General features: G+C 37.6%; 1 protein-coding gene across 9 annotated transcripts in view; it reads right to left on the reverse strand.

Annotated features, from left to right (window-relative positions):
• The window catches only part of CDC14B (cell division cycle 14B), a 76,076-nt gene that overhangs the window by 14,321 nt on the left and 47,873 nt on the right, over window positions 1-13,882 (reverse strand). For 8 of the 9 annotated variants that reach the window (XR_014491126.1, XR_014491127.1, XM_083351988.1 and 5 more), the window contains exons 9-13: window positions 13,492-13,722; window positions 12,531-12,669; window positions 10,928-11,081; window positions 10,405-10,502; window positions 1,204-1,317 (exon numbers count right to left, since the gene is read on the reverse strand). Coding sequence is in view for 7 of the 9 variants with exons in the window: in XM_083351988.1 (XP_083208114.1) it covers window positions 1,204-1,317; window positions 10,405-10,502; window positions 10,928-11,081; window positions 12,531-12,669; window positions 13,492-13,722 (736 nt within the window). In the remaining 2 variants the exon portion in view is untranslated. The remainder of the gene's footprint in view (window positions 1-1,203; window positions 1,318-10,404; window positions 10,503-10,927; window positions 11,082-12,530; window positions 12,670-13,491; window positions 13,723-13,882) is intronic. The other variant, XM_083351990.1, reaches the window with a different exon arrangement.

A 13,882-nucleotide genomic window follows, 5' to 3' on the forward strand; every position in this document is an offset into this window, starting at 1 on the left:
TAGTTTAATGAAGAGAAGGGCAAGGGGTGACATGATGGCAGTGTTCCAATATCTCAGGGGCTGTCACAAAAAAGAGAGAGACAAGCTATTCTCCAAAGCACCTGAAGGCAGGACAAGAAGCAACGGATGGAAACTAGTCAAGGAGAGAAGCAACCTAGAACTAAGGAGAAACTTTCTGACAGTTAGAACAACTCACCAGTGGAACAACCTGCCTTCAGAAGTGGTGAATGCTCCAACACTGGAAATTTTTAAGAAGAGACTGGACAGCCATTTGTCTGAAATGGTATAGGATATCCTGCCTGAGCAGGGGGTTGAACTAGATGACCTCCAAGATCCCCTCCAACATTGTTGTTGTTGTTGTTATTGTTATTGTTATTATTATTATTATTATTATTATTATTATTATTATTATTATTATTAATTATTATTATTATTATATCTCTGATTTGTATGGAAGTTGAAATTTGTAATTATGAACAGGATGCCTGTTACTAAAGAAGGTAATTCTTTTTTCTTGAGTTATGAAGCCACACAATGTTTTCATGAACCACTCAAAATCACTGAAAAAGGCTGCATATTAAAAACATATGGGATTTTTTTTCAACAACTCTATTCTCAAAAACTCTGAGCATGGTGAGAACTGAACTCCTTTTGCATAAATATCTTATTCACAAAGCAGTGGAAGTAGCTCTTTATAAGGAATTATATTAGAACAGTCATTCAAAATATTGAACTAAAAATATATATGCTTCTGCTGAGTCTATGTAACCTGAAAAGGGAATCACTTCATTTTCTAGGCTTTTCCCTAAAAAATATTTTCTAACTTCTTTTTTATTGTACTTCCTTTTGTAATTGAGGATGATAATCTACAAATTTCACAAAACCTACGAGACAGAAATTTCAAATTAATTTCAGATTGTTCAAATATTCAATTTTCGAATCATATGCAAAGAATGTGCTGAACTGATTCAGAGATAACATTAAAACACAATTTAACTTTGCATCCATATCAGCAATTATATGGCTACATTTTTTTTCTTTTTTTATGCCTACCATGAACCGTGAAAAGTTGTGGTTCCTTTTTACTAGTCTAAATTATGGTTTACCACCACAGCCAAAAATGATTTTAAATGAATCATGAAAATGTAAAAATTCAGCCTTCATCAACTGACCGGATCTGGAATTCAGGACAGTAATTCTCACCTTTTAAAACTTTTTCTTGCAGTAGACCTGGTAGTTCTTTTAGAAAGGCCTGCACTGTCAGAAATGCTAGGTTCAGACAGTTTACTTTTCTGAACACTGGATTGCAGAATTACTCTGAAAAGAGTGGGAAAAACATATTATATCAAACAAGTTAAAAACATATCATGCATAATAAGATGGATATGTTATGTGGTTTTCCACAAACACATCTGAAAATTAGGGTAGTGTGAACAGATTTATTTGGTCTTCATGGTTTAAGTCTTATAGGTTTCAGTGAAAGTATTAGTATTTCCAACTTTTTTGGTTTAGAGCTTCTCAGAGAGAGAAATAAGGATTTCTTTTTAAATGTGCCAAAAAAGATTACACAAGATCAAGAATCATCTACAGGTGAAACTCGAAAAATTAGAATATTGTGCAAAAGTTCATTTATTTCAGTAATGCAACTTAAAAGGGGAAACTAATATATGAGATAGACTCATTACATGCAAAGCAAGATAGTTTAAGCTGTGATTTGTCATAATTGTGATGATTATGGCGTACAACTCATGAAAACCCCAAATCCACAATCTCAGAAAATTAGAATATTACATGCAATCAATAAAACAAGGAGTGTACATAAAACAATATTGGACCTCTGAAAAGTATAAGCATGCATATGTACTCAGTACTTGGTTTGGGCCCCTTTTGCAGCAATTACTGCCTCAATGCGGCCTGGAATGGAAGCTATCAGCCTGTGGCACTGTTGAGGTGTTATGGAAGACCAGGATGCTTCAATAGCGGCCTTCAGCTCTTCTGCATTGTTCGGTCTCATGTCTCTCATCTTTCTCTTGGCAATGCCCCATAGATTCTCTATGGGGTTCAGGTCAGGTGAGTTTGCTGGCCAATCAAGCACAGTAATCCCACGGTCATTGAACCAGGTTTTGGTGCTTTTGGCAGTGTGGGCAGGTGCCAAGTCCTGCTGGAAAATGAAGTCAGCATCCCCATAAAGCTCGTCTGCGGAAGGAAGCATGAAGTGCTCCAAAATCTCCTGGTAGACGGCTGGGTTGACCCTGGACTTAATGAAGCACAGTGGACCAACACCAGCAGATGACATGGCTCCCCAAATCAACACAGACTGTGGAAACTTCACACTGGACTTCAATCATCTTGCAGTGTGTGCCTCTCCATTCTTCCTCCAGACTCTGGGTCCTTGGTTTCCAAATGAGATGCAAAAGTTGCTCTCATCAGAAAAGAGGACTTTGGACCACTGAGCAACAGACCAGGTCTGTTTTTCTTTAGCCCAGGTAAGACGCTTCTGACGTTGTTTGTTGTTCAGGAGCAGCTTGACAAGAGGAATACGACATTTGAAGCCCATGTCCAGGATCCGTCTGTGTGTGGTGGCTCTTGATGCACTGACTCCAGCCTCAGTCCACTCCTTGTGAAAGTCCCCAACACTTTTGAATGGCCTTTTCCTGACAATCCTCTCCAGGCTGCGGTCATCCCTGCTGCTTGTGCACCTTTTTCTTCCACACTTTTCCCTTCCACATAACTTTCTATTAATGTGCTTTGATACAGCACTTTGGGAACATCCAACTTCTTTTGCAATTACCTTTTGAGGCTTTCCCTCCTTATGGAGGGTGTCAATGATGGTTTTCTGCACAACTGTCAGGTCAGCAGTCTTCCCCATGATTGTGATTCCTACTGAACCAGACTGAGAGACCATTTAAAGGCTCAGGAACCCTTTGCAGGTGTTATGGCTTAATTAGCTGATTAGAGTGGGACACTTTGAGCCTAGAATATTGCACCTTTTCACAATATTCTAATTTTCTGAGATTGTGGATTTGGGGTTTTCATGAGCTGTACGCCATAATCATCACAATTATGACAAATCACGGCTTGAACTATCTTGCTTTGCATGTAATGAGTCTATCTCATATATTAGTTTCTCCTTTTAAGTTGCATAACTGAAATAAATGAACTTTTGCACGATATTCTAATTTTTCGAGTTTCACCTGTATATGCATATCCATATACTCTTCAACTATCAAAATGAACTGATGAATGGAAAAAACTCTGAGATTCTTAGTGGTATTCCAGAAGGCAAATGTATCCCCATATCAACTGCACACTTAAATATTTCACAGAAAAGACAAAATGAGCTGGTGTACTTTCCTCTTGAAAGTGGCAAAGCTATGAGGGTAGTGTTTATATTTTTCACCCAAAATTCCCTCTTTCCCCCCAAAATATCAGTGGAAAGTAATTAACAAAGGTTTACATCATCTGAATATTTGCATCATGTTAAATAAGAAGTGCTCAGTAGAAAAATTATCTATTTATAAGTTTCTGTCCACCATACATCACCAGTTTATGTACAACAAATTAATGCCCAGAAAAAAGATGTCATGATTTAAAAAGATTTCAAAATTCATTAATTGTACAGGCAGATGGAAGTATGGCAGTTTCTGATAACCTTCCTTCCCACTTGCAGTCTACTATGCAACCCAAAATTTGCTTCAAAAATGTACAAAAAGGGTGCTGGAGCTGCAGGTAGAATTGGCAAAAAAAACCCCAAAACACTATTCCCCCCCTCCAATAAAAGCATCAATGAATCTAGACTCTTCCTGCTAAATGAAAAAAAAATCCCTGCTCACAGAAGGCAAATTCTGAATATAAGCTAGTCTTTCCAACATTGGAGCCTTCCATATGTGTTAACTCAATCACCTGGAAGTATCTAGCCAGCATGCCCATTGCTGAGAATTCCAGGATTTGAAGATTCAAATTCAAATTCTGTGTGGTGACACTGTGTGGTCATTGCATGGTGACCTGTGTAATAGCACTGAGTGATGGGCACAGTGGTTAGAATGCAGTATTGCAGGCTAATTCTGATGACAGGCAGCTGTTCGAACCTGACCGTCTCAACATTGACTCAGACTTCCATCCTTCCAAGGTTGGTAAAATGAAGACCCAGATTTTTGGGGGCAATATGCTGACTTTTTAAACCACTCAGAGAGGACTGTAAAGCACCATGAAGCGGTATATAAGTCTAAGTGCTATTGCTATTAATATCATGGTTGAGGAAAGCTTGTCTAAAACATTCCTTTTATAAGACCACTGCTCCTTTGTTATCCCATTATCTTATTTTATGTTATCTTCAACTTGAGAAACAAAAAGAACTTTCTGCTTTTTCCAACTTAAGAAAGGAATGGTTAAAAAAAACAAAACTTCTCATCAGTTACCAAATTACAGGAAGTCCTCAACTTACATCCACTGAATTAATAATGGCTCCGAGTTACCCTGGCTTTGGAAAAGTGATTTATGACCTGTCCTAAATACTTATGATCATCACACCTCTACTCTGGTATCTGACTGCAATTCTGGCATTTGGCAACTGGCTCCCGTTTAGGACTGTCTGCAACATTCTGCGGTCATGTGACCAAGATTTGTGACTTTTCCATCTGGTTTCCAATAAAATTGATCAATTGGGGAAGCCAGATTTGCTTAACGACCATGATTGGCTTAACAAATGCAGTAAAAATGTCCATGAAACTGACTCTGGTCACATGATGACTTGCTTTAAGAACGCATCGAGTTATCTTGGAAATTGTAGTTGTAAGTCAACAATAACTTGTAGCTTCCTTGATTCCTTTACTGAATATACTACTATACCAGGGCTTTTCATCAACCTTTTCACCCACTGTACCACTTTTAGGATATGGCAACATCCGAGTACCACCAGTCGCCTAGCAAGGTGTCAAAAACTTGATGACCCCCCCCAAAAAAGGAAAAAAGTGATGAAGTACAGGTAGTCCTTGACTTTCAACAGTTTGCTTAGTGACTGTTCAAAATTACAACGGCACTGGAAAAAGTGCCCCCCAAGCCACAACCGAGCAAGACACCTGCATGCCTGCCCGGCAGCGCTCTTCCTCCTGTCTGAGGTTTTCATTGTTGTGAGCATTTCTGTTAAGGATTGACAGCGGGGGTGGGGTGGAGGGTGTTTGGTTTTTATTCCCCCCCCTCTGCTGGGTGATTGCAGCAGGTTTTGGTCACTTCACATGACCCTGGGACACTGTGACTGTCATAAATATGAATCCGTTGCCAAACATCTGAATGTAAATCACAAGACCCTGGAGATGCTGCAACATTCCAGCTGGTCGGCGCTTCTTTTGGGCTCAAAAGCGCCAGGATCAGTGTTGAGCTCCAGCTGGAGCCTGGCACTTATCCTGGAGTTTCTGCTGAGCCCTGACAGCCCCAAAGAAGCACTGATCCTGGCACTTCCACTAAGCCCTGACAGCCCCTAAGAAGTGCTGATCCTGGTACTTCTGCTGAGCCCTGACAGCCCTGCAGCTCCAGCCATCTCTCGCTCAGGCTTGTGCGGTTCTGCCACCGGTTCAGCTCATTCCCCTCCCCCGCTACCACTTTTCTAGGATGGTCGCATACCACCTGCCAGGTGCCAATGTACCACAGGTGGTACCCGTACCACTGGTTGAAAAGCCCGGTACTATACTACCCCCTTTTATTCAAGACACAACAATATTTTGTTCTGTTTCAGTCTATTTATGTGAACAATTAAATGGATAGAAAAAACCCCCAGATGAAGAGGGCAGGCAATTTTAACCTGTTCTCCAAAAGCACCCAAAGGGAGGACAAGAAGCAATAAATGGAAACTAATCAAGGAGAGAAACTACCTAGAATTAAGGAGAAATTTCCTGACAGAATAATTAATCAGTGGAATGACCTGCCTCCAGAAGTTGTGGGTGCTCCAACACTGGAGGTTTTTAAGAAGAGATTGGACAACCATTTGTCTGAAATGGTATAGAATATCCTGCTTGAGCATGGGGTTGGACTAGAAGACCTCCAAGGTCCCTTCCAACTGTGTTAATCTGTTTTTTATATATAAAAAGCTTTCACTGATATGTATTTATTTTCTAGATCTCAATAATCCCTTCAAATGAGGGAAAATCTATCTCTAAATTTATTTTTTAAAAATAGTCAGATTTTAGTAAGCACACTTTAGATCATGGATGCGCAACCTTTTGGCTTGCCTAGGCTGCATTGAGTGAAGAGGAATTGCCTTGGGCCACATATAAAATATATATTACAGTTAATATATATATAAATATCACTAAAAATCACATAATGTCAAACGTTTATGATCTTGTGGGGTCACATTACTAGCTGTCCAGGGTTGCATGTGACCAGCCATGGATTGGACACACCTGCTTTAGATATTAGACCTCCTTCCACAAAGTAATAAAATTTCACTTGGAAGGGAAATTGGAGATGGCAACAGATTTCTTCCAACAATAAACTACAATATTCTATCTTGCAAATTCTGCTAATTTTCAAATGAGCAGCATCTACTCATGACTACCACTGTAATGAAAATTGCAAAAAACAGTTAATGACTAAATGACTCATCCTCTTGGTAACATGTGTCACTATCCAATAACTTATCTCACTGAACTGGAGTGAATATAATTATTGGTAATAGACAAGAATGAAAATGGGAATTATTCATCCCCAGGAAACTTGACATTAATGTTTCAAGCACCTTACACAATTTATACAGTAAAAATGTCACACATTTTGCAATTTTTAAAATAAAAATATAGCGTGTGATATCTTTCAGTAATAATTAATTAATAATAAATTAATAATAATTTCAGTAATAATACATAGAATGAAGGCTACTGCTAAGGTTGTAAGCCGCCCTGAGTCTTCGGAGAAGGGCGGGATATAAATGGAATTAAAATAAAAAAATAAAAATAATTTAAATAAAATGATGGGCAGTTTTCAAGATAAATATAATCTTGTTCTCTATTACACCATATGTTCATTTAGGATTACAAAAAGAGAAGAATTCAGAGCTAAATACAAAAACGAAACAGAAGATGGGCACCACCAGATAGATTCTAAGACAAGTATAGAAAAATGTTGAAATATTTGAAAGAATCACTAGGAGGCAGAGTCCAATAATTAATATGCATAAATATAATTCAAATAATTATGCTGTCCTAACCGTATTTTGTCACCCTCCAAATGGCAGGAAATTTAAACTATCAAATTATCTGCCGCAGGACACTGCAGAAGAAGGAAATGGAATGTCTGTGGCAACAGTGTGTGTTTGTTTGTGTGTGTGTGTGTGTGTGTGTGTGTGTATGTGTGAGGGATAAAACAGAAGAAGCTGGAAAGATATAGATGGAGAAAAAAAAGCTCTGATTGGAATCTTAGCCAAGAATGAGTAGCTATGGGTATTTGATAGCTTGAAATATTATAATACTAGATTAGGCTCTACTACCTTCCCAGATTCACAGCTCCAGCTGAAATAGCACCTGGAGGCTGTGGGTGGCAGGTTCTTTCTTCAATTGCACCTTGTGCATTGTGCAGCTATTTCTGGATCAGATGGACTACTGCAATCTTAGCTGCTTGGTCTGTCTTAGAAGAACATTAAAAAAAGTTCAACTAGTATAGCCTGCATCTCCCTGTACAGTTGTGGGTGAGTCAAACTTTGCCCATGTGACAGCACTACTTCAACAGGTGCAATGCCTGCCAATTAACTTTTAGGTGCAACTCAAGATGCTGTTTTTCACCTTTAAAACCCTTATGCTCAGACAAGGATACTATGAGACCACATTCTCTGCACTGAACCTGTTCATCCAATGAAATCAGATAATTTGAGCTTTCTGAAGATCCCCTTTTTCAGGGATGCTATTGACCTTTCTGAGCGATGACCCCTTTGGAATAATTTACCTTGGTTATCCTGTCCATCTTCCAATACTGGGCTTCCAAGAGGCTATAAAGACCTGGATCTTTGGGAATATATTTGGGAATGTGGAGATTTTGTGTTAACATCATAGGATGGCATTTCACCTGTTGTTTTCTAGGTTGTTTACACATTTGATTTTTTTTATTTGAAACATTTGTTTTGGGAGTTCGTAAACTTTTTACAACCTATGAGAATTTAGCAGAACAAAAGCCTTAGTCAGTCAGTCAGTCAGTCAGTCAGTCAGTCAGTCAGTCAGTCAATGAAGCAAGAAATAAGTATGAACAGAGTTGTGGACTTGATCCCTCTCTTAGTATTCTATTCAGTATCAGTACTTTAGTATTCTTAAGACTAAAAACACTGCCCACTGACGGTTTAAAATAGCAGCAATCTAAAAAATGTTTACCTTTTTCATTAAATGAATTACTTTGCATACAGCCAAATTCTACGTTGACTAATCGGAATGCTCCAATTACTTCAAAGCATTCATGGGGACAGGAGAGGAAGGGAAAGAACATACCGTACTCCCACTCTTTGTTTAGCAACCACCTTAATTAGCAACCATTTGCAAATACTGCTGTAATAAATAATTCATTTTCTGACCTATGCATTTATCACCAAATTTCATGTGCTTGGCAACAACACACACCAGTGAGAGTAACACTGGCAGAGCTGCAAGAGAGAACTTTAGCTGAATGAGATGGAAGCAACCAGCAACCATTTCCCTCTGTCCTTCTCTATTTCAAGCACCTACTTAATTAGTGATTGTCTCACTTAACAACCTGGTCACTGGAAATGAACTTGTTCACTAAATGAGGAGTGGGTATATAAGAGAACTATAGCACTGAATGACTAGACCAGGGGTCTTCAAACTTGGTCCTTTTATGACTTGTGGACTTCAAGTGTGCCTGGCTGAGGAATTCTGGGAGTTGAAGTCCACAAGTCATAAAAGGGCCAGGTTTGAAGACCCCTGGCCTAGATTATGGGCTTATTTGTTTACAGCTCTTCATACTGTATTTATCGAGTGAAAACACAAGGCAGCAGGTCCAGCCTCAAAGGATTCCAGAAACAGACTAATTTTCTCATACTTGTAGACAAAAGGAAGCAAATCCCACCATACATTCAAAAGGAAGCAAATCCCACTATGCATTCAAAATAATACCACACACATAAGTTTTCTACACAAAATATCTGGACCAGCACACAGACAAAAAGAGAATTCCAGCTCAGAAGAAAATTCTAAGATAGATAAATCACCCCTTGTACTACATCCCTTTTTGCTTTTAAAAGTGCCTAGAGAAGTTAAATGAAAGGGGAGGGGCAGGAGGAGATGGGGATAAAAGCTAGATGCAATGCGCTTATGGTTAAGGCAAGAAAATGAGCTACTGAAGAGAATGTAACAGGGACACTTACACAGTGGCTCTCCCAAGGGAGGTTCAGATGGACCTATGTTCTTAAACCATCTAGACAGAATAGCAGGTTGGGAAGAAGGGAGCCACACACAATCCACCAGATGACAATGCTACTCAGAGCAGAGGCCAGTATAGCTAGGAGACATCTAAAAAGGAGCGAAGGGTGGGGAGGAAGAGATGAACATGAAGTCAAAAGGGGGTGGGAAAATTAAGAATTTTGCAGATGAATGGTACATTTCAGCTAAAAGAAATGTACATTAATTTTCAGTATGGAAAATGTTTTCCACTCACTGAGCAAAGGCCATCTGTTTTTTTAAGGAATTCCTTTGCCATTGTTCTGCAACTCACTTTCACCTTAAAGTATGAATTAATCCTAAGACTGGTTCAAGTACTTTTTTTTTTCAAAAAATGCCCAACCACTCCCTTATTTACAAAATGACCTTCCAATATCACATATCACATCAGCACTCTATGGGTGGATTAACAGATTAAATCTGTTTTATGTATATTACATTATACCTGTACACACAAAATGTAGCACTGATGAAACTATCCCCCCCCCCCAATATTTAATTATGTATCTTAAAAGCATGGCATTTTTAAGCGATTATGCTTCTTTTTCTAACCTTAATAAAAACAAACTTACCATACACATTTAAAGGTATAGCACAACCCATCCCAGCACAAGGGCTGGGATGACAACAGCTTCCTAAGCAAAGGTCCCTAGAAAGGAGGTTATTCTGACTAAAATGATGAATCTGACCTTTCATTCAGGAATCATTTTCAATACTGCTGACATTGATAACAAACCCTATAAAAATTCAGTTTAAAAACATTCAATTTAACAGTTTAAAAAAGCATTTGAGGAAGATTACATGTATGTCACTGAGAGACCAAAGAATTTGGTGATAATAAAATGAAATCGCGAGCAGGCTTGTAAGTGATTCAGTCAAAAAGAACTACAACGAGGTAATACAGAACGTAACTAAATCCAATTTCCAAAAAAAAAGTGTTTGCATTTACAAAATCAAAATAAAGTTAACTTACGTTAATGGAACTGAATATGCTTTTGTCTGCCTTTTACTTTTAAGGGCACGGAGCTTGTCCCCTTGTGTTACTGTGTGTGTTTCTTCTTCATCACTGTACTGCAAATAAATGGTAAGTCATTTAAATTATTTATAACAAAGCTTCCAAGTCCTACTACTGAAGAATCATATTTACCACAGTACTAGATAGGGGTGGATTGTTTTACCCAGTGCCAACAGTTCTTACAAAAGTGTTCTGAGCATTTTATTTTAGTTTTTTTTAAACGTGAAAGTCAAATCAGTAAGAGAAAAGGTAAACCTGAGCAGCAGAAAAGAGGCATTTTGGCAAAAAGTACTATTACACCCATACGTCTCTTGCAGAATCTCCTGTTATTTTCTCTACTTTTGGAATGCTTGATAGGAACAGAAATACAGAACAGCCATACAAATGAATCCAACCACTCTTGCTTTATTATACCCATATTAAAAGAAGGCGGGGAAAAACAGTCCTAAGGTTTCCAACAGCACACCATGCGGATGATTACCGGTTCAGAATCTTTTCTGCTGGCATTCTGATTTTTTGAATCATTAATTGAAATGTCATCTACTCCTGAAAGGATTTTTGTAACTGCAAGCTTTTGAGTCTTCTTTAGCTTTGAACGATAAATGTCACCTTCCATCCAAAGTTCTGACTGTTTCCTATAATAGAAAGAAATTAAGTTAGAAGCCAGTTCATTTCAATGTATAACCATATTTATAATTAAAATCAAGTTGTTTCAGTATTGGACATTAATCGTTGCAAGGGCACAGCTAAAACATCAGTTTTAGTTCTAGCATCACGTTTCCTAGGAATTATACAATGGGACTATTGAATTCCATACAACTATTTCTGTCTTCCATCTGGTTGCATCCATTGTGCTGTAACAGAAGTGTCTGCTAATGGAAAAGGCCCTGACTGTCACTCATTCTTCTTCCCCATATAGTTCTTTGTGCCTCTTCCAAAATTTTGAGGCACTGGGACAGTATGAAAGGCAGCCTGGTGAAATGCAGAGGCTTAGCAAAAGCCATCTTCTTCCCTAATCAGCAGGCGTTTGGCTTTTCTGGGTACAAAAACGTACCGGAAAAGACAGAGTAACACCTAGCAAAATGTGATTTTGAAAATGAATGCAAAATTTTACATTTAAGCATTAATAGAATGGCTGTCAAAGAGCACAAATGTAATGAGCAAAACTGACTGTATGGAATGGTACACTTGCAACGATAGATATAATTTAGGATAATACACTGATTAATCCATTATCCTGTTATGCAGTTTGTTGATTTACTATGTCCTTTTCCACATTGTACTGCTATAAATCATAATTTTTTTTAAAAAAATGACAGGATTCATATCATTTGTTAAACCAAACACATAAACAGTATCATGGGTTAATATGCCTGAACCTAGTATTTTTAACTTGTGATAAAACACATTTAGCCACTGAATAGACCTGGATAGTTCTGATCAAACGGTGGCTATTGCAGGTTGTTTACAATGCAGTTTCTCATTTCATTCAGAACTTAAAGTAATGACCAGTTCCTTAAAAAACAAACAATTAGTAACTCTCTATAACTCTCTATATGGCTATATGGTTGAAACATACAATGATAGTATAACATATGCAGGTCTTCCTTGTTTAGTGACCATTTGCAGTTACAACAATTTGCAAAGCAAAGGAAAGCTGAAGTAAGATCATAAGCATTAGTAACCACTTCACTTAGTGACTAAGTTGCTGGTCACAATTGTAGTCACTAAACTAAGACTACCTGTATGTGGGTACACCAATGCCTATTTTGTATGTATGTATGTATGTATGTATGTATGTATGTATGTATGTATGTATTTGTGAATATGTATGTATGAAAAAAGGACAACTATTATACATTTAAGTGAAGCTAAGGCCCAGGGTACCTTTCTTTAAACTTGGTACCTTCCAGATATGATGGGCTATAATTCCCTTCAACAATGGTCAGGCTAGACAACATATCTGAAGGACACCGGATTAAAGAGGTCCAGCTTGCTACAAAAACAATTATATTTAATAGTTAATCATTCTGATATAGCATACAGACATAAATATATGCATCTATATTTAAATGTTTACATACTCCAACAAGAAATGTTGTTGAGTTCCAATCACTGAACCAGGTCTACAGATTCTAATCCAGGCAATAGTTTCAGCAGCAGTCATCCTGTAATGCTTCATAAGATAACATGCTATAAGTGTACCAGTTCTGCCAAGTCCAGCTGTTTAAAAACATAAGGAAATTTACTTTATTTGGGTTATTTAATTTTAAAGTGTTGGGGCTATTAATTTAATTGTATTTTAATCTGTATATTGTGTTTTTTTTTAAATTTGCCTTGTAAACCGCCCTGAGTCCTTCGGGAAAAGGGCGGTATATAAATTGAATAAAATAAATAAATAAATAAATAAATAAATATAAGAAGTTGAAAAAACTGAAGAACCTTCAATTCAAAGTTTTAAAGATAGGATAACCTTGAAAGCTGTTCTTCAAAAACCTAAGGGGATTGACTTTGCTATTAGACCAATTCAAAGTAACAAAAACACTATACTGTATAACCTTTGAGGGGTTTCAAAGTTTTGTATAGGTAGTATCCTGGATCTACTGTAAACTACACTCATTTATGCAAAACGTTTGATTGAAAATACTTGGAACAATTACATGCATCTACTGGAAGAACAGGCTTTTAGCACAACATATTATTAACATTTTGTAACTTGCGTCTCAAGCGTATTAGATTAGCGTGCTTCCATATAGATAATGGCAAAGACAGGTCATTAGATTTATAGCAAGAGGCGACAGTAGTTGTAGCCTAAGACAGAATAACCTCTTATCTTCAAAGAATGAGGAAAAAAAGAGTATCCTCTGCTATGACTAATTTCAACCTTTAGTGTGAAATGATCTAATTTTGATCAAACTCATTAAAAATACATCCTGAGGCAGTATTCAGACAGCCAAATCTGATGAGTTCTACAGGGGCTGGTAAAGCACGTTATGAACATATAAGCAATGAGACATTAATGATCTGAATTCATCACTTTAATACCTTTGCAATGTACTGCTATAGCACCTTCAGCATTCTCACAAATGTTCAGAAATGCTTTGATGATAGCATCATTAGGTATACTTCCATCAGCAAAGAAGAGATCATAATGGTCAAACCCTGCATCTTTAAATCTTCTAGAATCATACATCTTCTTATTCAGGCGGATTACAGTGGTAACATTATGCCTTCTGAAGTATGGAAAATAGGCTTCGGGTGCATGATGTGGATACCCTTGAAGGAAAAAACAAATGCAGAAAACCATGTCAGATACAACCCATTGATAAAGGAACATCCAAATCTATACAAGGTGTTTTCCCCCCACAAACATTCATTCTGAAAATTAAGGGAATATTCTGCCTTAAATATGAGGCAACTGCAACTACCAGATTGG

Source organism: Vipera ursinii (genome assembly GCF_947247035.1).
Source record: "Vipera ursinii genome assembly, chromosome: 2".
NCBI classification, from domain to species: Eukaryota; Metazoa; Chordata; class Lepidosauria; order Squamata; family Viperidae; genus Vipera; species Vipera ursinii.